This window comes from Chlamydotis macqueenii, chromosome Z (assembly GCF_036417535.1).
Source record: "Chlamydotis macqueenii isolate bChlMac1 chromosome Z, bChlMac1.mat, whole genome shotgun sequence".
Lineage (NCBI taxonomy): Eukaryota > Metazoa > Chordata > Aves > Otidiformes > Otididae > Chlamydotis > Chlamydotis macqueenii.
In genome coordinates, this window is record NC_141593.1 from 21,365,836 (window position 1) to 21,393,284 (window position 27,449).

General features: G+C 37.7%; 1 protein-coding gene across 1 annotated transcript in view; it reads left to right on the forward strand.

The window, feature by feature from the left end:
* The window catches only part of RNF180 (ring finger protein 180), a 74,463-nt gene that overhangs the window by 6,534 nt on the left and 40,480 nt on the right, over nt 1-27,449 (forward strand). The window contains exons 3-4 of the mRNA XM_086770614.1: nt 1,255-1,350; nt 4,892-5,842. Coding sequence (XP_086626740.1) covers nt 1,255-1,350; nt 4,892-5,842 — 1,047 coding nt within the window. The remainder of the gene's footprint in view (nt 1-1,254; nt 1,351-4,891; nt 5,843-27,449) is intronic.

Sequence of the window (27,449 nt, forward strand, 5' to 3'; positions counted from 1 at the left end):
CATGCCCTGTAATGGAGCTTTTAACTGACAGTGGAAATCCGCCATCATTGTGCGCAAAACTGAAGTAGCTTCTTCTCCAATTATGTAGATAGCAGATAAAAAAAAACCCACGTAATTTAACTCTACTTCCTAAGACACTGAGTAGCAAAGATTGTACTGTGATGAGAAGAATAATGTTTTCAGTATGTCGACTTTTCGTGATGAATTTTAGACCTCAAAGACATAGCTGAAATATGGATGAAAGAGAAAAATCTTAGAACAAATCTTAAACCCAAATGTTAAAGTTATGAATGCAGTATAAACACTTTAAATCAGAATTTCCCAATTGAAGTACAGGCACTCTGCACAGGTGGGAGGAAGACGATAGCGTAGACCTGGCAAATGGATCTGTCTGTCTGCTATCATTGCTTGGAGAATTTCTAAAAGCTTCTGTCTTCTCTGTATAGCCTCACTTCCAGTTTTCAGCATAATGAAACTTTTACTCCCATGAGTTTCATAACATAGGAGCCAATTATTTTCCATATTCATAAATTTTAAACAACTGATTTTAAGACTTTAACGCTCACCAGTTTTCTTATACTTGTAGCCATCTTTATAACTTTACTGACACTGTAAACCATATTAAAAGATTTAATTACCCTTGTATAACTTCTGTGCTGAAAGGTAGTTAGATAATTGTTTTTGTTTTAGTATCAATTAGTGAAATGCTACAGGTTTTTAGATTTTGGTTTCTCTTCAGTTGGTCACATCATTGCAGTAAAAACTCAGATGTTGCCAGGAGTGCCTGATTTCTCTGCTAGTTATTCTAACAAGCATTAGAAAATGAATTTAAAACTATTTGTGGCACATTTGTGCAGTACTGACCACAGTCTTCATATAAACTAGAACTTAAATTTTCCTGTCTTTACTGGAAAATTGTGCCAGCTAATAGTGCTTCTGAAATAAATTTCCAAATATACTTGTAAGATCAGCAATTGCATATCTTCTGTTCTTGTAAACAAAACACAGCCACCTGCAAATGGCTCCATCTCCACAGTGGAGTCTGTCCAATATCCTTAGATTCAGAAACAGAGAATTATTGACAGTATCTATCTGAATTTTAGCTTAAAGAATGCAGCAATATCTTTGAGTTTTATCATTTGTTAATAAAATATTTACTGGATTTGGAAAGCTGACTTCTGACTATATTGAAACAAAAAAAAAGCTTACATACATGATGAATGTTAATACAATAATTCTTTTTTTTTTTAACAGACATCACAGCCTTCGGCTGCTGTTCAAGAGTCTTGCAATGTATGGCATGTGAACTTAGAAGCCATGCCACAGTGGGTGAAATGTGTCATTGAGAAGGTAGATCCTTTTTTGCTTGCATCTTTGTCATTCAAAATGTGAAATAAGTAAGGGGAACAAATTTGAAACGCACTTTTCTGCGCAATTCCATGTATATTAGAGAGACCTTTTTCCCAGTAACTTCTGTCATTACCATTTACAGAAGCTGTTTTCTCTCTTATTTTTTTTTAATGTATGCACAAAACCTACAAGTGATAAATTCTGTTTGTGCTCATTTATAGATGAAGGTACTTACGTTTGTCCAAATAACTCACAGGCACCTCTGCATATTTTGTCAATGCTTAAAATTATATTAATTGTCTAGGCTTTGCGTTTTGGTTTGTTTTGATCATCATGGCCTGTAGTACTAATGGATATGTTGACAGTGATAATAGGAAGCATGTTTCTCCATATAACTGGACTGGAGATTTGCTAAGAGATCGGTTGTTGGAATGTGATGTGATGTCTTTTTTATTTAATGTGCTATTAGGTGAATACAAAGTAGTTATCTTCCTAGAAATTCCAGGTCTGATGACAACGCAGTGTCACTGCTTTTTAGTTTCAAGTGCCCATTTGAGATTACAAACTGTCTCATAACTTTCCTGCTGTGCTGATTGTTTCAGTTGAGTATTTTACTTAAGTTATTCTAGGTCTAGAAGTTACTGTTGTTGTATAGATGTAAGAAGCAGAAACAGTGGTTTTCTTTTGTCCTACAGTTTTTCTCTGATGAGTCTTTGATTTTGAGAGGCAAATGATATCTGCATTCCTTTCTGCTTAGACTTCAGTGTCTTAAGTTTTACTATATCACAGATAATTTCTGATCTAAACAAGATCACCCTGAAAATGATACACAAAGAAAAAAATTGTTGTAACTGTAAAACTAAACATTCAAAAATTAAGAAAATTTGTTTCATCCTCCTTCATTTTTTTCTCTCTGTTTTATTTTATTAAATATTAATTAAACGCAGTACTGTATCTGTTTCAGAAACATTAATTCTGGGCAGTTGTGTGAAGATTAGGGGTGATGAGGTATCTTTCCTCTTTACAGAATTGCATAATCCTGAATGCCTAATCATAAGGATGCAGTTTTTAGGAGTACTTTGTTTGCATGTTATATTATTTCAGTAAAATTGGATTTGATATTAATACTAATAATTATTCTTTTCAACTTTAGTTGTAACTGGCCAGAGGGGTCAGGCTGGAGAACTGGGAAATACAAAAACCCGTAGGCTGCTCAGGAACGGCTTAATGTATTTGCTTAAGATTGCAGAGGAGCAGTGCTCCTCTGGTGGCAGAGCAGAGAATGCAGTTCTCTGTTAACACCTGTGGTGTCTTAGTATTCATCTTGTCCATTAATATCCCGAGAACTCTTGCCTTACTGACTTCTGACTTCTCTGGAAAGATCCTGTGGATTTATTGCTAAATGTGTGGGGTTTTTAAACAATTCTGACTTATCCCCAGCTCCTCCTGGGCTCTGATTAATTTTGTGATCATGTGTCATTTTCTCCTGTATGACTCCTGAATCAAAGGCTAAATCATTTTACATAAGCACAAACTCTATTTGCAGGCTGTAAAAACCCACTGCTTCCCAGCCAGTTCTTTTTTGCCATCTGTCCCTGTTCTTAGCCAGTCTCATTGGGTTTCATGCGCACATTAGTGTATAGATAATCTTCAATAATTATACACATCTAGGTAGGGCTGCTAGTGACCTTTATTGACCTGCATTTTCTTTTCCCCATCACTCATCACTTGTTTTAGCTTCTTTGGCTAACCCTTCTCAGTTTTTCCTCTTTATGCAGTCCATCATTAAATCTGTGTACCCTCAGCTCCTTTTCAGATCTTGCTGATTATCTCCCTCCCGCCTCCTCCACTGGTAGGCTGTTACTTCTTTTACTGAGTCAATGCTTCCACAGTACGTTGCCAAATTCATGCTAAATCAGTCCCAGACTCCCTTGTGCTGCATCTCATCTCCCAGACTCTGTACCTAGGACATAGAGATGTCATTTTTCTTCCTTGTCGTGTCTTGCATTCCCATTTTTGCCAGACTCCTACCCTTCTTCCATAGCCTTCATGAATCATTCTTCCTCTCCATTTGGAAATCCAGGTTACTATTCCATAGTTCCTGAGTGCCAGAAAGACTCACTAAAGGCACTAGAAAGTACTTTTCCTTGAATTTTCATGCCTAGCCCATGACATCTGAGAAATAGAGTGTGGGAGACTTACAGTAAATCTCTGAGCCAGCTTAGTTCTTCTTTGGGAATGGTGTATGCACAAATTGGTCAGCTATCTAAACTGAGAGAGACCGCACATGTTCAAGGACTTTTCAGGGATTTGAAAGCATTTGGGCATATATAAACTGAGAATTTTTTTCTTCTCTCAGTCAAAAACACATCCAGATTTAAACAGATTCTCATTGTTGCAATGAAATGCACGTCTTTAATATTTGTGAAATTTTGAGGTTTTAACGCACAAGGCAAGAGTAAATTTCTCAAAGAAGTATTTCTAGAACTCTTTCTAGCATTGCATGTGAAAAATAATCTGTTTTCTGCACAAGTTTTTTTTTTTTTTTTTTTCTGAAGCTGCAAAATTGGTTTTACTGAAATTTTCTGAAGCTTTCAATCAGACAAGCATCAGTCATGGAATAATCTTCCCAAACTACCTTGAAAGACGTTTGCAACTAAAAGCAGTGCTGTAACTGTAACTAGATTGGGCAGCTTCTGTATTCATAGCTCAACTCCACTTTAGGCAGACTAGTGAGTAATGTGTGATTGGAATTGATAATATTTCTCATCTGAGCTTTGATCCTACAAACACTTGCATAACTTTATTCCTTAAAATGTTTCTGCTGGCAGATTAATATATTTACAGAAAATACTAATAGTTGAGCAAGTATGTAGGAGTTTACAGATGTTTAATACGTGCTTTCTTTTGAAAAAGTGCGTTTAGGATTGAAATGAAATCCATAGAATTACAAATAATGAAAATAACTCTCTCTTTAGAGATGAAGTATTAAGGGTTTGTCATGGTATCTGCACACAGATTATGTTATAATACTACATACATAATACTAAAATACAAGTACCATTTCAAGCTTTCATGGGGTAAGCAAAGTAAAAAGCTATATTCTTTTTGTGTGAAATCTCCTTCCACTGTACTTAGTATGCAAGAAATGTTATCAGCACTCAGAAGACTCAGCTGAGAAACTCTGCTTGCCAATTCCAGATTAACATGGTAAATTGATTTCGCTGCTTTAAAGGATCTAATGTTTTCATTAGTATTGCAGTATTATTCTATCTATGGACAAATTTAAAACATGTTTCAAAGGCCCTACATTTTGAAATGTGTGTTCTGGATTTCTTAGAATTAGTTGTCACTGTAGCAAGCAGAGTTTTGAACAGAACATTATTTATGGTGGATTTTCTTTCTCCTATGAAGTCTCATTTATTGTGTTTGAAAAACAAAAAGTAAACCCTTTTAATAAAGAAGAGTAACTTTAGTAATGATTTCTTGATTAATTTGCGATGAATGTGTTGAGTGTTTGTTTTTTTTTTCTTTTCAACAGGCACAGTGGACAACTGGAAAACTGCACTGCCCATTCTGTGAGGCCTGCTTAGGGGGCTTTAACTTTGTTTGCAACACAAAGTGTTCCTGTGGACAGTTAGTAAATATACATTTCTGCAAAAGTAGGACTGACTATCAGTCAGATTTCTCTGTTAAATTGGCAAAAGCATCTGGAAAACACTTACCTCTCTTCAAAATTCATTCTGGTTTTGGAAAGGATACCTGCCATGAAGTGGTAACTGCAGCTTTGGAAATAAAAAATCAAGGACTTTCATACATGGCCAGAAAGAATAATGGTACTGGAAGATTAACAGAAGCACTTTGTCTAGAAGTAAGAGCTCCTAGATTTGAGATGAAAAGTAAAAGTCCTCCTTTAAGGACATTACATCAGAAAAGAAAACTTTCTGCTTCCTATTCTACGAATAATGCATGCAGTGTAAAACCTCTTCACAGAAGATCACGTAGTTTGGATTTAAATGTCAGAGAGGGACTTGTTTTGTCACCTGCATTATATGAAACTAGTGGTACGGAAGCAATTTACCATGGCCAAAATGAAGATCCACTAGTTTACACACGAAGTGGCTTGCAATTAGAGTCCAATAGGAAAGATGATAGTTCTGTTCAGGACCTGTACAGTTCCAGTGCTGACAAACTACAAAAAAGGTTTCCAGTTACTTCCTTTACCACATTACTACATCGAGAAACAGAAAGCGAGTGCGATTTTGAAGCTACTGGGCAATCTTCTGGGAGTGTCATTGCTGATGGGTCCCCTTTTGTGAGGAACCTTTCTTCACCTACAAGTGCTGTAGAAGAGGAACAACACACTACACCTGTTGGTCTTGTGCAGCCTACGAGTATTTCATTGAACCAAAAGCTGGATAAGAGAGAAAGAAACAAGCTGAAAAGCTTGAGAAGAAAACAAAGAAGGCGAGAACGGTGGTTAGAGAAGCAAGTAAGTGTTTAAATTTTTTTTTTTTTAGAGTTACTTTTTTGTAAAGTTTGGCTTGATTTTATAAATCATTCTGACTTTGTTGGTGCTGTCTCTTAATACTGTTTTAACATTGTACTGTCTAGAGTCAGGTATTCTGCAAACAAGGATCTATGATCTCTTCCTACATGTAGTTTTTCTAATTCAACCCAATAATTTTTTTTCTGTGTCGAATCAAATCTTGGTGGATATATATAATTAGTTTCTGTTGGCCTTTTTATTTTTTTGGTATATAATAATAAATTTGAAGTGAGAAAAAATACAGTAAAATTTAATCAGTATGATTAAAAGGAAACTAAACAGTCAAATATCCTAAATGACAAACTACAGCATTTCACTATTTCCTAGCTTTTAAGTAATGGCATTTTGACTTTACAGTTAAAAAAAATTTATATTTTAATATGTTTGCATTTATTATTTATTGTAACACAGATATCTTTTCTTTGAATAAAGAATTGATTGCTGGTATTTAAAACATTAGTCTTTAGTAGGTAAATATTTTGTCCACAAATGTAACAGAAATATACGTATCAATTATACAACCATTATTTCCTTCTTCAAGCCATCTAAAGCAGAACAAAATTAAAGACCATCGATGGTCATGCAATTTTTGATGGGGGAGAGAGGAGGAAGACCAGGAATATATCTTTAATAACACAGCTTTTGTTTGCTCTGAAACTCAGTAGAAAGACTAATGATATGTATGCCTTGAAAGAAAAATGCTCGTGATAAAATTCCTGCTACAAAATACTGTGTGACCAGCAAGAGCAAACATACTAACTCCATCAGGGAAGTAGTATCTTCTCAAGAAATCATTCCCATGTCAGATAGGTATGTTTTTGTGATAATATTCCATAGATGAAGTGCAGTGACATATAAAGTTCATGTTAACCTTATTTCATAGATATTTTTTTTAAATGTGATTGCTTTACATTTTACAGTAGTCAAGTCTAATTTAATATTTATGCCTTACTGAGAGATACTAGGCTTATCTGAGTGGACTATGCTTGGATTAGATATTGTTTTCATTGGCTTGCGTTTAATGCAATAAGATAATAGGACCAATAGTTCATGTATGGGTCTTGCATTAGTCCTTGGTACCAAAATGATTTTCACCCTTAATATTCTGCTGTCCTTAGACGGTTGCACTCTGGTGAGGCACCAAGTGACTTCGAGCTCTTTCCTACATAGTCAACAGGGCCTTTAGAATATAGTACAGAATCTAAGCAGAGCAATGAATTTAAGATTGAGAGAGAGATATATAGAAAGGCTGTTTCTCTCAATTAAATGTAAGAACCAGCTTGAAAACGTGGTGGGTCTGGGACATATTATGAGAGGTTTTGGTATGGCATGCATATATTCTTTCATCTTTGGAAAGGGTTGTTTTGGTTTTTTTTAAAGAAAAATTTAAATTGGCATTGTGATATTTTTAAAACTTGTTTATATTTTGTAAAACGCTTCTCTGAAACTGAGTGTATCCAAGATCTGGATGTCTTAATATTGAATACTTATTTTCTAGTAAGTCTAAAGATTCCTAGATGTCCAAGTCCCTAAAATGGCTTTAAAAATTCCAGGCCTCATTGGTTCTGTTAAATGAAATGATGATGCAGAAGCACAGTATATATAAGCATTTGCATTGTCGTATCATCTGCAGTCTCTCTAGCCACTTAAATCTTTGTTACATGTTACTTTCAAGAATAAAATGTTGTACATATTTTCCAAGTTCATAATAGTGAAGAAAGAAAAATGTACTTTCAGATCTTTTTCTTGTTAAGCCATGCTTAAAAAATTCCTACATTATTTTTAAGTTTCATATAGCAAGTGATAATACACCTGCTAAATCTGCTATGTCTAATCAGAAAGCATGCAGTTTACAAAGTACAAATAATTAAAAAATATGTAAAATAAATAATCTGATTTTGAATAGTAGTTTTGAGGGGAAGATATTTTGGTTTTGCATTGATTTATTTAACCTTGGTTAAAGTCTGTGATCGTGGCGTGGAATAGTTAAACAGGCCTGCTTCTCAGACTCTGTCAAGCAGCACATGTGTTTCCCATCGCTGTGGTATGTTCCTAGGACAATGGGGATCTAGAAAATCGCATCCTCAGTACAGTCTGATATGTCGCAGAAGCGGATGCTTCTCTGCCATGCTAATCCTTTTCGTGCCAGCTCCCCTCTCATGTGGCAGTCTAGGTATCCTCCATTTTCTTGCAAGTTCCACTTGCCATTGTTTTTCTTCAGCGTTCTGACACCCCTCCTTGTAAAAATGTGCATTTTGTTACAGTGGTACTTGCAGTAGGAAGCTGATTGGTGGTACTTGGTAACTGTGATTTCTAGCATACTTACCACACATACTTAAGCAATCAGATAGTAAAACTTCACAAAGAGAAAAAGGCATAAACTTCTGAGTGGATGGAGTGAAAAGAGTTTTGATAAATGACAATGGGAAGTATTTAATTTAAGTGCTGTTTTAAGAAGTACTCCAATGCAGCAGAACCCTGATGTGACGTGAATCTCTTCTAAGCTACCCTCCGTTAAAGGTACTGCGCATCTCATTTTTGTCTTTAATTAAAGCTTTTCTGGAGAGCAGTCTGAGAGAACAGACCTTTTCAGACTCCGGAATTTCTTTGTAAATGCCTAGGCTGCTTCTCTAAGTTTGTTTTGTAGTGCGATAACTTTATCCGACAGATGATTTTTCTGTCTTGCAGTAAGCCAAAATGTGCCCCTAAACGCTGTGCTGTGGCAGAATGCACTCTATTATTCAGCTGAAGTACATACCTTGGATTGCAAATAGGAGCGATTGTGTGAGCTCCCGAGTTGCGCTTGCCTGCGCAGGCCTGCCCTGATGTGGGCTCTGTGGTGTGGGTGCGAACTGAGCCAGCCTGCCGACAGCAGAGGGACCCAGGCTCCCTTCCTCTGCTCTGCGAGGGAGAGAGCTCCTATGTGAGAGGGACACCTGCCACTGTGTGTGAGTGTGTGTGCCTGCGTGCACGTTTGTGTTCCTGGGGGATTTTTAGGTTTCAAGTGTACTGTTAGGGTATCATAATAACTACTTAAATTTAGGAATTGCCATTATTACTAATGGTTCTTGTTATTGTTGCTATAGCTAAGAAGATGAAGTGTTTCTGTTATAAATTTGCTTTTGTATATATCTTGTTGTATGTTTGCATTGTTTGCTAATGTCTGAAGCTTATAATAATTTTCTGGAATATGTCAGAAATACCATTTGTGGCTCGTCCAGTTTTATTTCCTTTCTCTTCACAGCCATTTTACATAACAGAAGACTATGTAGCCAGCTTCAAAACTGCAGTATCCTGTTGGAAATTATCCTGATCCATTGGAAAAAAAATACTGTCTTTTTTGCTTCATTTTATAACTTGACACATCACCAGTTCTTTTTCATCTTTTTTAAAACATGAAAGTTTTGTCTTACAAAGATGGCAACTGGTCAGTTTGCCTGAAGTGAGTTTGCTTTCATGCTCCAGGTGTTAATCTGAACTCAGAAACAGGTGGGTGAGACGCTGCATTGTTATCTTGCCCTGCAGCCTTGAGTTTTCAAGCCCATACTGATGTTCACTAGCAACTGATGGTCTTGTACTGAAGGGGCTAGGCTTCAAAGTTTTGACTTGTGACCTTAGTTCACTTAATCTCTTCTTATCTCTTTTTCCTGTCTACATTGGCTTATAATTCGTTTTCTTGCACTGTCACATTTATATTTAAACTGTAAATCCTTCAGGTGTCTCATCATGCATTTATATACTTGGATTTCAGTCATTCTTTCTATGATGGTACTCATAATAAGAATTATCCTCATACTGTGTATGGATTCAGTTAGCTATTGGAGGGCTAAAAGCATTATTTATTTTTTGTACCAAAGTAAAGCAGGAAGAGAAGGAGGTGAAATGAAATCAGAGCTGGAGAAGGCAAGCAGTAACTACAAGGCCTCAATTGTGACATCTGTTAGGGAAATACAAAGCCCTGGAGATGTTGCTTAAAGTAAGGAAAAGGAAAGTAAAGTAAAGGAAACACAGAGGAAAAGGGACAGTCCTGATCCCGTACCCTGAGATATATACCAAAAGGTAGTGGATTTAATGTGAAGTAATATTAAGTTACAGTAACTGACTAGATGTGAATCCTCAGAATTAAGATTGAGAGGTGCAATAGTGAGAGAGCATTTTGAGTCTGTGCAGCTTACACTGTAGCCACACCACCTTTCTCATTCATTTCCTTGAGTGATCGTAAGATATGTAAAAATCAAATATTAGTATAAACCTTTCCAGTTTGGGAAAGATGGAAACTGATTTCAGTGTTCAAAGCCATTCCTGCTATGGATAAGTTCTCAAACTAACATAGCTGTTTAAGTTCTATACTTAACTGGTTGAACTGGTTTAAAGCATGATAAACTTTGAAATAAGGAAGACTGAAGTGCTTCTGTGTTAGCATGCAGTTGCAGAGTTCACAGTCCCTGGCCTGATACATTTGTGATTTTCTGAAATAGCAGTATTGCACTGATGGTGCTATAGTATTAATGGTTTAAGGGCCGTGGAGCAGCAAGGTGCTACACTCACATCTTGTTTATGGGGAAAAAAGAAACACCCATTGTGTATGTAATTTATTCTTCATATAACTGAAATCTTAAGAGTGTGATTATCTTTAGTCAAGATGTAATTGTTAAACAAAAAAAAAAGAGTAATATTGCCATTGAGACTGTTACACACACTCAGTTGTTCTTCCCCGGTTCCTGGGGTTCTGCCTGTGGCACTGCACCGTGGGGTCTGCAGGCTGCCAGAAGATCTTGGGGTGGTGGTGGGGAGTGTGACTGTGGCTTGCCAGCATCTGGAGTCCATCACTGGGAGGAGTATGATGTTCATGTTGATGGTTTCTTTTTCTTTACCTCAAAATCCACTTGAGGTCATTTTTATGTGTTTGTTAACACACTTTTATACCTTTACTCTTTCTTCACTGATCTGCAGCTTCATGCTACATCCATATTACCATATCTGCTGCCTTTTATCCATATAAGACACAGTTCTCTGTTCTGTTTGATTCTCTTAAAACTAATTCTGTCCAGGCCCAAGTGCATTCCTTTAACAGACCCTTGGGAAGTGGCTCATAGTGGTTGGGGTCTCCAGTGCCCCATCTCGTGTGATCCCATGCCTATACTACTCCACGTTGCATCCTGGGTCTCCATTTCTCAAGACCTCTGTGATCTTTAACAGACCTGTATTTCTTTACACTGCATCATAATATTAGAGTTGTAAATACCTCATTCTACGTGGAATGACTGCTGTCTGTGGTTGTACCATACAGAGATAGCAAAAGTAAGACAGATTAGCCACAGACATCTGGTCAGTCAGAGAAATTGCTGCCACAGGTAAACCAAGTAAAACCAGGCAGCAGGCAGGGCAAGGGAAGTTCGGCCAGAGCAAGCATGGCCAGCCTCCGCCCTGAGGCCTCACAAGTTTGGTACGGAGCTTGTGGCTGTTCCTAGCAGCAGCAATACTGCATTACAGGGCTACGTGGTTACAAGTAAGGAGCAGTATCTTTATTTAACTAGCCGATACAAGGAAGTGAGAAATTTCAGGCATGAGGAGCTTCTGAGCCAAAGCTTGTGTATCTTTGCTTTTGCTTCGGTTGTAACTATTGTTACTACATGGTGACTTTTGTAATTATGAAATTAATTCTGCTACTGATAATGAACTGGATTAACAAGAAGGTATTAAGAATGATGAATTCATGCCCAAACACATGACATACCTTTGTTAAATTGCAGTTGTGGTTTCTGTGGAAATTGTATCTGAGGGAAATACCATGTGAAAGCTCCTGGTTTCTGAGATGCATCTGGAGCTGCTGTTGCAAGCCTTTAAAACCCAGCACTCTGGAAATTTAATTACTTTTAGCTGCAGTCTTTTCATGCTGTTATTTTTTATTACAGCTTTTGATGACAGTGTCTGACCTGATATGTATCTTACATAATTTGGTATTAATAATAACCAGTGGGATAAACAGCCTTGCAAATTTACCAGGAATTTGCAAGGAAGAAATTCTGCCTGCCTTCTGTCATGGATTGTATTGTAGACCACATAACACTTCACTCCTGTCTTGGAAAAGAGGGAAAATTACTCAGGGACCTACTGGATAAATGAATGTGTTAGGATTGTCTCAGTGTATCTGTATATACTCTAAATGTTTTTATTATGATCTCAAAGCTAGAATATATAGACTAGAATATAGTGTAGCTGCACTGTCATAATAATAACTTTACAGCTGGTCAAAATAGCTGGCTGTGCTGTGAATATCTTCCTTCATTTAAATTAAATAGATATGAATAAGCTACTTCTCTATAACATACTTTCAGAATATACAAATACTATAGAATATATAAATATACAAATAATACTATAGAATATACAAATACTGTAGAATAACCTTAGCATAGCAGAAGTCCATGAGCTATTGCACATTAAGTGCTCATCTTACAAGAGAGGGGATCGTCTACTTCTTTATGTCAGGCCACATTTAATGGTTAGTATGCTAAGAAGAGGCAACGGTTTTCACTGACCATTTTGTGCTTTTCCAATATTCTTGCTGATGCATAATTGTTCTGAAGAGACACACACAAAGTCTCCAAATGCAGCCACCTCTACCTGAAATAGTGCTGTTGTACTGGTAGTGCTACAACCCTGAGGGTCAACAGTTGGGATAATGTGCCATGCCACCGATAAGATCCTTATCCATCCTTGCAGATGTCGTATCTTGCTGGGCAGAAGCAACACAGCATAGAAACTAAGCCCAATGAAGTTAAATACATATTTTATTTTTGACTGTCTGCCAAAGAAGTGGGATTTTTAAAATAAATAGCAGAGATCATTGCTTCTGTTCCATGGTTGTATTGATTGCTATTCCAAGAAAATATTGATAAACAGCCTAGAACCTTAGAAATTCTGTATGCTTTTTTTTCTTGTATAAACTGTAAATATTAGAAACTATTATTTTAGTTTTTCTGAAAGCCCACAGACAACTTAGATTGTAAAAATTTGTGAGACTTGCTGTCTCTCAGGTAAGGAAAACAATGTCCTGTTCATGGAGGTAGGTTGCAGTGGTGTGCAGTTAGAAGCATCTCAGTTTCAGTGTGGATTCTTATTATACAGATGGAGTGAACAGCAGACTAAATTGCGGTTATATAAGATGACTCGTAGCAGATAAAAATTCAACAATGCAGATGAAGTTCAACAATTATGTCAACAAGAATACAACAGTGCTTTCATATTTATGAGATTTAGTGTGTATTATGAGATAGACCACACCATAAACAGTAAGGAGGAAGTTTAAGATGAGACTTTGCATAAGAAGAGAGTGTATTGTAATAACTTTTATAGAATTTTTGCTCCAAGCCTGTAGTCCTTCACTTCTATGACTTGTTACTGACTCCAAGACTAACAATTTGAGTGAGTTTTATATTTCTAATTGATTTTCATGATACTAAACTCTCTGAATACATATAAATTGAGGCAAATTTAATGCTGCTTGCATGGTGTTTTAAGAACAGTGCAGGACTTTGTTTTTCAAATTCAAAAATTATTCTTTTCTGGGAAAAAAAAGAAATTCCTAATGTCTGAGAAATTTTTCATTTTATACATTAGAGAAAAAGGTGAACAGAAATAAATTTATTCTGGATGATCACATCTCTTCTACAGGGAGCTACTAAACTGAAAAGCAGAACACCATTTTTGTAGTTGCTGTGGCAATATGTTGTTCCCTGCTGCAGCACAGCACAACAGACAAATCTGGTTTCTAAAAGTAAGCTGGTTTAGGAGGATATAAATAATGCATTGGAATTACTACTAGATTAATTTTTCTGGATTGAAATATCTTAATCTATGGAATATATCTGTATTTAGAGTGGTATTAACCACTATGTGGATGTCTGTCTTTTGGATTTCTTTTGTTCTAAATGTATCACAATTCCCTTTAGCTTAAGCATAAATGTTGCATTGACTTGTGCACTGAAACTAGTTTTATACAAACATGTAGCAGTACTGAATTTTAGAGGCATATGCTGCAAAGTACAATATGTGACCTGCCCCTATGGGGACAAAATGTGATGAGGATCTCCTTGGATTTACTTGATCCACTATTAGTAAGAAATAATCTCACTTTTTAAGGGAGAGCCGCAGCAGGAGGTGGTTGCTCAGCCAGAATGCTGAGATGGGCTCCCAGTTGCTCTCTGCCTGTTCTCTAGATTGAACTTCTGTAAAACCTGTGCTGGGAAATAGTAGTGGAAGATCTTACTGAATGTTATCTCTAGCAGCATGTTACATGAATTCTCTGTTCCGCTTTATCTGTACCACTATTTTATGAGTTTCAGTTATGAAGATAGATTTTTGTCTGGCTTCTAACACAGATTTTGTTCAGCATTTATCTCAGCAAATCCAATGATCTGGTTAGATGAGATTCAGAGCATCTCTTTATCTGTCCTGAGTTTCTCTACCTAATCTTCTTCCTGTGCTCTTGGCAGCAGTTTGTCTCTTTTTGTCCTTCCGTGTGCAACACATGATAACACATCAAAAAGCTTTAGACCGCTGCAGTTCCTTTTTTGAAGTCTTGTGCATTTTCTCATCATTTTATCTTCTTATTTACTCTTTAAGACAAGGTTTTTTTCCTACTTGTCTTCTGTCATTTTTCAAGTAGGAGTTTGCATGTTTTGTGGGAAGAGACTTGCTGTATTTTTGCATGCAGTATGCTTTTTATCATCATTTATTGCAGGTAGAGTTTAATCGTTCAAGTAATTCTTCATGAAAAGCAGGCAGAAAGTGGAATTTTGAGCGCAGTGGAAGAAAACAATTCTTAAACTCCAAAATAGATACTGTAAAAAGCATTTGTCATCCCTGGCCGTATAGATGATGTACAGAATGTGCGCTGAAATGGCTACACCTCTGCAGCAAGGCCACTCAACTGGTAAACTATAGCCCAAATGTAGCTGACATGTCACCTTCTGCACTCCTTTGAGCCCGAGATGCTACTTTGTAAGGGTCTTTTGTGTGTGGAGAGGGAAGAGGCCTGTCACAGACAGACCTTTCTGAAGTTCACTGACAAAATGTGAATCTTGAGTCCAAGAGTGAGTCCACTTAGCCTAAGAGAGTAGAGGAAATACAGGTTTTTTTCTCTGTCTGTCTCTTGCCGTGCTCCTGCTGTGTTGGACAGGACTGCAGGTGGAGGTGGAAGAAGAAAACAAAAGATAGTGGAGCTGGAGTGCCAACGCATGTACCTTCCCTGCTTCTATTGTGGTTTATTTTGAAGCTGGACTATAAAGAAGAAAGGAGAGTGAGGTGAAGCAGAGCAGGCTGTCTGGAGGCTATGACTTCTTACATAAAAATATGTGAGTAGAGGAAGAAAAAGAATGAAGTGGATCTTCTGGGAAGTACTTTTATATACAGACACAATTGAAATCTAAGAAGTAGAAAACAGAGACACAGGGTGGTGCCTGCGAACCCACACTTGTATTTGGATATTGAAGAAAGAGGCCAGGAACTTGTGGGGTGATGTAGAACACACAGAATGAAGAGTGTCTTTTATTAAGTTGGCTTTATGTTTCTACTTTTAAGAAAGAGGTAAGTTAAGACATATTAGTAAAAAGCGAATTGTGGCCATTTTCATGGTTTATCCAAGAACATCCTCTGTATTTTCTTATGATCTTAGGAATTTCTCTAAGGAACCCCCCTACTTTAGTGTAGAGCAATAGTGTTGAGCTTTTTTTGTGTTTATGAGTTTTTTGTCTTAAATGTAAAATTTATTCATAAAAAAAAAAGGCAGTGCTTTGTCAAAATTTTGTTTCAACAAAAATTTGTACTGAAGTGCAAACTTCTTATCAATGCCAATAGCTCAGCCTTCCTGATTTAGAGCCTGATGGTACAAGATGTGTCTTCTATGGGATGTTCTTCTGTAAGCTCACTGGGAGTTCAAGGTACCTGTTACTTTACAGCATGGTCCTTTTGAAAAGCTTGCTTACCAAGGCAGATTTTTGCACAAGATAGAGCAAAAGGTATGATACTTGTACTGTCCTGAATCTTGTGCCCTTCTTCAGGATTCCTTTTAGTGAGTCTGTTTAGGCTGTCTGAAGGATGCTGACCTGTCAGAATGGTGGACTAGCACAGTGGATCTGTGACTGAACCAGAACTTTTCTAGAATTATGTTTTGCTTTTCTCAAGTGTAAGCAGCAGGGAAGGTGTATGCATCACCATGTCAGTGTATGCTATTGCAACATAGTTTTGTGAATTACTTTCTGGACAATTTGCACAGTTGTGAAAATACATAGTCAGAACCAGATGGCAGTGCCAAAATATACCAGTATCTAATTATCTTTTTAGTTTAAATGATAGTGTGAGTAGGCAACATAGGCAGTGGTTTCATATTACAGTGAGTAAAAGAAATCCCTGCACAATTCTAGCCAAAGCTTCTCTTGTCTCATCTGATTCCATAGTGCTCTGATTCACAGAGGAAGAAAAAGCAAAAACTAAATAGTTCTGTATTGATTTTTATGCCAAATCAGTTCATGCTGGGTTCAGTAGGGTGCTGTGGCCAGCATAAGAGTATAGGTGGTACTATGTGATTGGAGGTAAAGGAATGTTAGATGTTAGATCAGCTGACCTATAACATGAAAGTATGGCTTTACACTTACTGTTTTTAATAACTATTAGTTTGTTTCATATTCTAACAGTCCTGCTAGAAAATGTGCCAGTGTTCGAGTTTTGGTCATTTGTAGTCATGCTGTTTCCTATCAGCAAAACATCTTCACTTGATGGATGCTTCTTATAATGGCTGTAACAATGTAATTACTCTCAGTGGGAATGTTTGAGACATTATCCAGAACTGATTTGCTGTGAATGGAATTAAGTTGGAGGGCTAGTGCATAATCACAGTGTATTGATACCCTGACTCCGTGATGTGAGTATAAAAACTGATCCATCTTTTGTCTTCATAAATTTTTAAGATGGACTTTTGTGTGTGCTTTGAAGCTTTTGTAATCTTAAGTATTTAATGTATTTAGTAATCCATACTTAAATCATGAATTATTCTAACCTACCATGTCCACCGATACATTGCTTTGCAGTATAGTCAGCGAGTTTGTATTTTGGCTCTATAACATTTTTATACTGCTATACAAATTAATGGGTTTGGGCTTTTTTTGAGAACGACTATTTTTTTCAGCAACAGAATCTGAAACATTATTCAAAAAATTAAGAACTCTGAAAGTAAATGTTCTCCTATGTGATATATGAAATCTTAAAATATTTATGGGGGCTGGGATGGGGAGGACCAGTACTGTGGGAAGAAGCGTGTATTGGTTCTTATTCAATTAAAGTCAGCTTCTGTAACTGTGCAGTACTATTTATGTGGGGGAATTTGTAAAAGATACTAATACAAATATTTATTTGTTTAGTTCTGAATGGACTCAAGAAGTGGGCCCACATGAACCTTATGAGGTTCACTAAGACCAAATGCAAGGTCCTGCACCTGGGTTGGGGCAGCCCCTGGTATGGATACAGGCTGGGGGATGAAGGGATTGAGTGCAGCCCTGCCAAGAAGGACCTGGCGATGGAGCTGGATGAAAAGCTGGACATGAGACAACAATGTGAGCTTGCAACCCAGAAGGCCAATTGTATCTTGGGCTGCATCAAAAGAAATGTGGCCAGGTCAAGGGAGGTGATTTTGCCCCTCTACTCCGCTCTGGTGAGACCCCACGTGCAGTACTGCATCCAGCTCTGGACCCTTCGTTGGAGTGAGTCCAGAGGAGGGCCATGAAAGCGATCAGAAGGATGGAGCACCTCTGCTATGAGGAAAGGCTGAGAGAGTTGGGGCTGTTCAGCCTGGAGAAGAGGAGGCTGCAGGGAGACCTTATAGCAGCTTTCCTGTACTTAAAGGGGCGCTGTAAGAAAGATGGAGACAGACTTTCTAGCAGAGCCTGTTGTGATAAGACAAGGGGTAATGGTTTTAAACTAAAAGAGGGCAGATTTAGAGTAGACATAACAATAAATTTTTTATTATGAGGGTGGTGAAACACTGGAACAGGTTGCCCAGAGAGGTGGTAGATGCCCCATCCCTGGAGACATTCAAGGCCAGGCTGGATGAGGCTCTGAGCAACCTGACCTAGTCAGGGATGTCCCTGCTCCTTGCAGGGGGGTTGGACTAGATGACCGTTGAAGGTCCCTTCCAACCCTAACCATTCTATGATTCTATGATTCTATGACACACCACTTGTCACCGACCTCCCTCTGGACATTGAGCTGTTGACCAGTACCCTGTGGATGTGACCATCCAACCAATTCCTCATCCACAGAACAGTCCACCCATCAAATCTGTATCTCTCCAATTTAGAGAGAAGGATGTCGTGGGAAATATATCTGGTGATTCTTAAGTGTTTCTTAAGAATCTAACATATCTAACTCTGTGGGGTACATTTTAATTTCCATGCAGTAATGCAAGAACAACGAATAGGAGCATCCTAACTCGTAATTGTGCCTGGATGACCTGCATGCTGATAACATTGGATAACTAAAGTCTGAAGATGTACTGTGACGATTAACTTAGTCCTCAGTTGATTCTAGGAAAGACGAATTTTTCACTCTTGCATTTGGCTCTTTACTTTTGTGCTAAATGTAGCCTGAGTGGACATGGCAGTACATCATAATCATCATTACAATTAAGTACTCTCTACAAGTATTTGTTAAATGAATCTGAAATTATAGGAGTTATTCTATTTTTATCATTTGATAGCAGAAAAAATGTCCAGACATATTTTAGAGAACATCAGTCAATGGCATTTTAATTTTATCTCTGTAGAAATTTTTAATGCCATGTAGGAATTTCTAAAAATGAAAAATAAGCTCTGAAAGAGAGAATGTGTTCTGGGAATACTAGCATAGCTTTAGCTATTGCACTGCCTCACTAATAACAATTATATTACATAGTAGCGTGCTATGCTCTTGTATTCTGTCAAGCAATGAGAGTGGTTTTCCTGCTGTTGGCTTTTTTGTTAGGAATAAAATATTTCTGAAACATGATCCGCAGCAGTAAGTGCATTGATAAATTAGCAAAAGATATACAGCAAACTTATTTAAACACTGCATAGTTGCCATAGAATATTGCTCTGGCAATAATGTGAAATTATAATGGTGCCAAACGTGTTTACCAACAATTACACAATTGAAAGTAAAAGATTTGCCAGTATATTAAGGCTAATTTGTGTGCTTGAGTCGTTCTCTCCAGAAGGAGGACTTGGCTTAGCTTAGTTTCATCATACTGTGTTGGACATTCCTTCTAAAGTCTATAAAAAATTATTTCATATTCTTTTTTCCAGTAGTGTTGTTTTGGAAAAGACTACTCTATATCTAAATAATAGCCATCGTCACAGATGATTTGTAGCCCACAAATTATATTAACTTCTTGAGGTACATAAGCTTGCTTATGCTATCACAAATTGGAAGAAAGGATATCGCATTCTGGAAGGACAGAAATGAAGTTAAATGTAGAAATGTACCAGTGTACATTGTGCAGTCACGCTAAATACACAGTGGTGGTGGCAAAGAGCAGAACAGCTATATGAGCTCCCTGTAAAGATTACTATACCATTTATTTTAAATACTGCTAAGTTCATACTAAACCATTTGGTTTGCAAGCAACATTTTGTTTAGTGTGTAGCTTTTCTGTAGAATTTATTTGCAACATTTTCAATAAAAGCTTTAGAAGATAGAGTATCCTAGCATCTTTGTTTCAGAGAACTTCAGAAGTGTTAGATGTTTTTTGGTGTAAGTAAACTCAATAATCCCTTCCTCAAGGGCATGCAGTTTACTTTCAGTAATGATTGAGTGGAAGAGAACAGCCAACTAAACAGGTGAAGATCAGCTAATGAATAAAAATTGGAGAAATAAAATTAAATTATCAGCAACACCTCATGTATAAAGAAACACATGACCAACTGAATTTAGTTAACAAAATTAGAAATAAATAGCGTATTCTTTACCCGCTTTGGTTGAAATAGGTCCTATGAATACAGTTCAGGGAGGTTTTGAGACTTGTGGGAGAAAAAAAGACATCCTGTGGTCAGGGTAGAAACCCTGATAGACCAGGGGCTGTGAGATAAACCAGATTAGGTATGCTAATTCAAATTTAAATTTGATCTGATGCAAAACTAAGTATGTCACATTTTCCAGGCAGAGGTTTTTCTTTGAGAACGCTGGGCACAGCATAGGTACTTTGTCTGGAGCACTGGGAATCCTGGGATATTTCAAGGGACTGAAATTCTGAAAAACCCAAGGAAAATGGATTCTCGAACCATGCTGAAAATGCACTTTGATTGTTGCACAGGAAATCATTCTGAATCAGGCCTGACCAGTGCTGAACTCATGTCCGATAAGCCTGTCAGGGAGCAAGCTGAATTCTGCAGGTGTTCCTGAGTTCCTTTGCTGTCCTCTCCAGCATGACAGGACGATTAGTGTGAGTGCACTGTAGGCTACATACAAGTTAATGCCATGATTTGCACCGTCAGGCAATCATGATGCAGGACCATCTGAGTGTTTCTGTATGAATCAGCCTGAACCCAGGCAGGGTCACTCAGGTGTCTTCACCATACATTCCTGTTTCTGGATTCATCATGCAGAAGTATTTGAGCTAACGTTGCATAGAAGTGTCTCTAATGTGCTAAATTTATTTCTTCACACTATATGAAAGTCAGTGGACTGCTCCTTTGTCTAACTGGCACTGGAAGCTCAAGATCAGCTTTCACGTGATCTTGGATCTGTCTTGTGAGATCTGCTAGATATAAATGACCTTGCAAAGAGCCAGTTATCTTTGTGCTGATGACAGTTAATCACAACCTGAACAGGCATCCCAGAAACAGATAGCTGCCTATGCAGAACACAAGAATGTGTCAGAATGGCAGCGAGTAGTGGCTAGAGATTTTTCACTAGATATTTCCAGTGTTAAAAAAAGGTTAAATTTTAAGAAGCAATGGTATGCTTGCTTTGCATATCATTTGGAGAATTCTTGTTTTCTTACATGACCATCTTACCCAATTGGAAGAGTTTTCTTTTATATATAAATATCTGTTTGTATGTATAAGTATATGCCTGGTTGAAACCAAAAATCATCTCTGATCTGAAAGATCATAATATTAGGAAGTATTTTTCTCAGTTAGGTTAAAAGCTGCTGCATTGATTGTGGTATTATGGAGCAGTCTGAATTATTTAGTTTCATTTGGCAGGTAAAATAGTTTTTAATTGATTATGTTATAAAAGATGATATATGCTTTCACAGAGCTGTTATCTGCATTTTAAAGATATTAATGAATATTCAATACTGAGTATGCATGAATTAGTATGCTCAAAAACAAAGCTAAAAATAAACTAAAAATACATTCTTGACAAAAGGACATTTCTGTGAAAACAATCTTTTATAAAAATAAGAAGTACTTAAGAGGCTCTAGTTCAGGTAATAGATTTCAAGTTTTAAGGGTTCAGTTGTTTGCGAGCTAACTTGCAGATTGCTTTGGAGTAAATATTTTCATCTGAGGCTTTAACTAGTTGGCAAATAACCTTTGTCAAGGTGGGTGAAATGGATTCATGCTTTATAGTAGCTGTCTAGAAAAGCAGTTTCTCTTGGTGATGTACATTTGTCTTGCTGTACTGAAGACTGAGGTTAAAACATGTAGGCTCAAACCTGGGAGAGCAGAGGTAATTATTGTATTCTTTGAAGACTTTTCCTGGATTTTTTACCAGAGTATCTCGATGCCTTGTAAAAATTGCTCAAATATTTCACTGAAGTAAGTTACATTATAGTTGGTGGTGAAGCACTGGAACAGATTACCCAGAGAGGTGGCAAATGCCCCATCCCTGGTAACATTCAAGGTCAGGCTGGACAAGGCTCTGAGCAACCTGATCTGGTTGAAGATGTCCCTGCTCCTTGCAGGGGGATTGGACTAGATGACCTTTAAAGGTCCCTTCCAACCCTAACCATTCTATGACTCTATGATGATTCTGTGATGGTTTAAGAATTGTGTTAGCCTTTGGATTCTGAAAGAATTCCAGCTCTATTTCAAGGAACTAGATTACATTGTCACATGGCAGTTATAATGTGTACGGCTACACATTTTGTGAAATCAATAGTTAAGGGGTTTTTTTTTTTCCATTATAAAGTAATGTAATCTCATTTGGCCTGTAATCTCATTTGATACAAGGGAAGAGCTAAATACTGGTATTTGTTCTGTAAATGAGTGTAAGGAGAAAAATGTGACACCAGCATCTGTTTCAAGTTAGTATTTGTGCCTTTTCAACTTCTGGAAGATTGTCCTTTTGACATACATACCTAGCAAAGTCTGTCATTGAGACTGTCAGATTATTTGTTTTTCTTATAAACACAGAAAATGAAATGTTCTTTTGGTGAAAAATAAGAGCAAAGTCATACTCTAAAGAAAACTCTTGTCCCAGGTAATGTCTGAGGTCCTTACTTTTCAAAGTATCATTCGTACCGTGGCAGAGGTAGGAAAGATTTATTTTTTATACCATTGGATTAGAGTTTTTGCTTGTACCATACTTCAGCATTTAGGAAGTCACAAAGCATTGGAAATCTGCAATACCTAAAGATGAAGTAGGCAGAATGTTTTGGCATTAATTTATCAGATTCTGGGTTGCTGGGTCATCTTTGCACTCTCAGGAGTAATGTCATGTCTAGATTTGGTGCCAGGAAGTAATTTTTCACACAAGTTGAACTGGTGAAAGCAGGTACATAGTACAGATCTCTGGATGAGTTCGTAGTTTCCTTCCCAATATTATCTATCATTTATTGCCTTCCTCTTAGTTTGCTGAGTTGTCATTTTTGCTTTTGCCTTTTGGTACAAACCTAAAACTTGTTTCAGGATGTTGGAATGGGGTTTAGGATCGGTGGCTGTGGAGGAGGCAGTCTGTAAACGTCCTATCTCACTATTCACAATTGTAGAATACTGGGCTCAGTGATTGGAGAGTCTTCTGGTCCTATTTTGGATAGTTCTAAGACATTTTAGCCACTGCAGATCATATTTGCACCCTGCAGTAGTTCAGATACATCTAGGTCAGGCACTTCGACATATTGAGTACGTTTGTGATTGCTGAAAAAGAGCCAAGGACTCATTCTGTGACTTGAAGCCTGGTGGTCCTGGTCCTGTCACTCTGCTTAGAGCTCACTCCCCCCACAGCATACTAGTTGTGTCCATCTTGCAAATCACTTGGCTCTGGGTCAGAGCCCCAGATGGTGCTCTGCAGTCTGAAAATGTAATCAGGTCTTGGATGTCTCATTTGTCAGGTCAAAGTGGCTATATATGTTACAATGTACCAGCATGATGATTTTTACAGCATGAAACTGTGAGTAGGTATTCCATGTCTAAGAGTATGACCTTAGTATATGAGATGATATTTGGGATGCAAAACCTGAAGTTGTATACAGAAAGATGTGTCATTCTCCCCTTTCCCATATACCAGTTTCTCCTGCAAAAATATTTTTTTTTGTTAACTGTTCTTGATCACTCTCTGTTCCCCTACCTTTAAGCTAGTTCTGGCATAATTAATATATATATTCAGAATGCAGTGCTTTTAAGTACTTGTCACATGTGTAAGATACAATATAATTTCATAGAATCATAGAATCATGGAATGGTTTGAATTGGAAGGTACCTTAAAGATCATCCAGTTCCAGGCCACATGCCATGGCCAGGGAAACCTTCTTGCTCAAAGCCTCATCCAGCCTGGCCTTGAACACTTCCAGGGATGGGGCATCCACAGCTTCTCTGGGAAACCTCTTCCAGTGTCTCTCCACCCTCTTAGTAAATAAATTCTTCCTAATATCTAGTCCAAATCTACCCTCTTTCAGTTTAAAACCATTACTCCTTGTCCTATTGCTACACTCCCTAATAAAGAGTCCCACTCCATCTTTCTTATAAGACACCTTTAGGTACTGGAAGGCCATTGTTGGCAAGTCTGCCAACGACACCAAGCTGTGTGGTGTGGTTGATAATCTAGGGGACAGGGATGCCATTCAGATGGGCCTTGACAGGCTGGAGAGGTGGGCCCATGCAAACCTCTTAAGGTTCAACAAGGCCAAGTGAAAGGCTCTGGCAATCTCAAACATGAATACAGACTGGGCAATGAGTGGATTCAGAGCAGCCCTGTAGAGAAGGATTTGGTGGTATTAGTGGATTAAAAGCTCAACATGAGCTGGAAATGTGTGCTCATAGCTCAGGCGGCCAATGACATCCTGGGCTGCATCAAAAGAAGCATGGCCAGCAGGTCAAGGGAGGTGATTCTGCCCCTCTACTCCACTCTGGGGAGACCCCACGTGCAGTACTGCATCCAGCTCTGGAGCCCCCAACACAAGAAGGATGTGGACCTGTTGGAGGAAGTCCAGAGGAGGGCCAGGAAGATGATCAGAGGGCTGGAGCACCTCTCCTATGAGGAAAGGCTGAGAGAGTTGCGGCTGTTCAGCCTGGAGAAGAGAAGGGTCTAGGAGGACCTTATAGTGGCCTTCCAGTACCTCAAGGGGTGCTATAAGAAAGACTGGGACAGACTTTTTAGCAGGGCCTGTAGTTATAGGACAAGGGGTAATGGTTTTAAACTAAAAGACAGTAGATTCAGAGTAGATATTAGGAAGAAATTGTTTACTGTGAGGGTGGTGTAACACTGGCAAGGTTGCCCAGAGAAGTGGTAAATTTACCATCCCTGGAAACATTCAAGGCCAGATTGGACGGGGCTCTGAGCAGCCTCACCTAGGAGATGTCCCTGCTGCTTTCCAGGGGCTTGGACTAGATGACCTTTAAAGGTCCCTTCCAACCCAACCATTCTATGATTCTATAAGAAGACTCATGGATTGACATAGTGACAGTTTAATAGGGAAAGTAAAAGTTGTGTGTGGAAGCAAAGCAAAAAGAAGAATTTATTCACTCCTTCCGATCGGCAGGCGGATGTCCAGCTGCTTCCTGCAAATCAGGGCCTCAGCATATGTGATGGTTGCTTGCACAGAAAAATGTCGTTACCACTGACATCCCTCCTTCCTCCTCGTCTCCCTGAGGATTTATTGCAGGGCATGACATCCTGTGGTATGAGTCAGCTGTCTTGGCTGTATCTACTCCCAACCTCAAGCCCACTCCAAGCCTACTTGCAGTGGAAGTGAGAAAGAAAGCATTAACAGTGTGCAAGCTCTGTTCAGCAATAGCCAAAACACTGGTTGCAGAAACAAGAAATATTCTTGTTTCTCTCATTGATAGTTGGTTTTTGACACACCTTCATGCTTTTCTCTGCATTTTCTTCCCAGCAGCATCTCCAGTTCCCAGCTGAGTCTGTTTTGTTGCCATTTCATACCCCATGTATGCACTAAATGATCCGTGGTAAGTGACTAAAGCTGACAGTGATGGACTTCAGAGCTAAGACTGCACTCAGGCTTAAGAAGGGCAGAGTTCGCATCACTGAGTTTTTCTTTCAGGTTGTCTCCACTAGTTAAATTTTGTTACTTTTGACGGTTTATCTGCAGAATCAGGGCTAAGAAGTTCTTTTCAGTAAGAAAATGTTGGGTGCTAGAAGATTTGAATTTGTCATGTACACTCTAAGTATTTGTGCTGGTCATACCCTTCACAAAGGCTTTATGTCAGATCTGCTTGAGAGCTTTAGCTTGCATCCTTTAAGACCCAAATAAAGTCCTAGCCTCCCATTGAATGCACTGTGAAAGCCATAAAATTAAAAGCATGTAGCCTAACAAGTTCTGTTCTTTTTAAGATAGATAGGTCTTTGGACAATATAGAAATGAGCTTTATTGCTCCAAACATGCCCTGCTTTTGCCTGAAGAAGTGACATAAATAATCCATCTAAAAAAATATTACAGTTTGTCAGCTACAGTCTTACATTAAGGAGGCAACCAACCCAGCACAATCAAACTAAATGGCATTGGTTCACTTTGTGCTTCACTGTATTGGGTCTTTTGTCTTTGCCTGTTATGTTTCCTCATCAGAAAAGACTTTTTGTGTTCTGCTAAACTAGGACATAGGATACGGCCCACATTAAGGAAATCAAAATTAGTAGCTAACATCAGAAAGTTTCCAAGACTTCACTTGAGAGTCCAGAATTTTGCAGGATGCTGTTGTGTGAGATCTGTCCTCTGCTGAAGTCTAGTAAGATTCTTTTGATAGTTTATCTTTTTTTTTTTTTTTCCCCCCTAATATTTCACTAGATGTAAAGTAGGAAGTAGTGCCCTTTCTTACTGTCAGTATAGATGATTAAAAATAGAACAAAGTTCAACTAACATGTTAATAGTAGTGGGCAGTATTAGAAATCTATTGAATTTTTTTAAAAAAGGGATATGTATTCTGATATCAAACTAGAATACAGTGTTTGCCTGTAAATAATTTACAGTTCATTTTGCATCATTTAAAGCAATGAGTCTGAAATTACCCTTTTTGATGTTCCTTATTTCTTTGCATGTATTTTGGACTATTGACATGAAAACATTTTAAGTTGTGTGTTCCAGTTTTGTTTGTATTTCTACAAATTTCCAAACTCTTTTATACCTTGTTAATGTCAGTCTTGCAAGGATTTTCAGGATGTCAGCAGTGAAGTTTTTGAGATGCCTTGTCTACTAATGATGAATTGTTTTATATGTTGGCTACTGTAGTCAGATCTGAGTATTCATTTTGTCATATATTGAAGTTGGGTCAAATGCATCAAGTATAGGGCAGTGTATTCACTTCTGTAAATCCAGGTATTTTGAGACTTTTAATGAATGTATGTGATGGTTTTGTTGCATAAGCAGTTAAGCTTTTTAGATAAGACGCACCAGCGCTAAGATAAATTCCAAAGCTTGAGATCCATTTTAGATATCAGAAGATGATCTTGTTTAAGGTTTGGGTTTTTTTTCTGGATTGCTTTTTGAAAAATTTTAACCCTTAAATAAGAATCTTGCCTATATGTAAGTATCACAAATTGTATTTTATGGTAATGTTACTTTTGTTTAATAACTGCAAATACTTAGAGCAACTGTGCGTCTCTGTCTATATAATAAAATTAGTAGCTGCAACCTGTACCTTTATAAATACAATTTTTTAATGTAGTAGTTCTAAATCAATGCATGCTATGCTGCTGTAATAAACTCCTACTAACCTGCTGAGTCTTCTTATCTGATGCTGCACAACAAAATCCTAGACCTACCCAGGTGACTTCAATGGGACATTGGTTTCATCCTATTGTTTACTCGTGCCAGAAGTACTGTGGCTTTAAGATTATAATTACAGAGAATTTTGTGCATTTTATAAATTTATACATGCTATTTGGTGGAGTTAAATCACTTTGTTTCCTGTAGTGTCATCCTATGCTGTATTTCAGTTTTTCAATAAAAGAAATTAATTCTGTCCTATTAACTTATTTCCTTCATGTTCTCTTGGGTCTTGAAAGATCGGGCCCAGCAAGCTTTCAGAATTCATGAAGAATCCCAATGGACTTTGTCTCTACTTCTTAACTATGAAAATGTTCATATGTAACATGGCTTTAAAGTAGATTCTTCCTA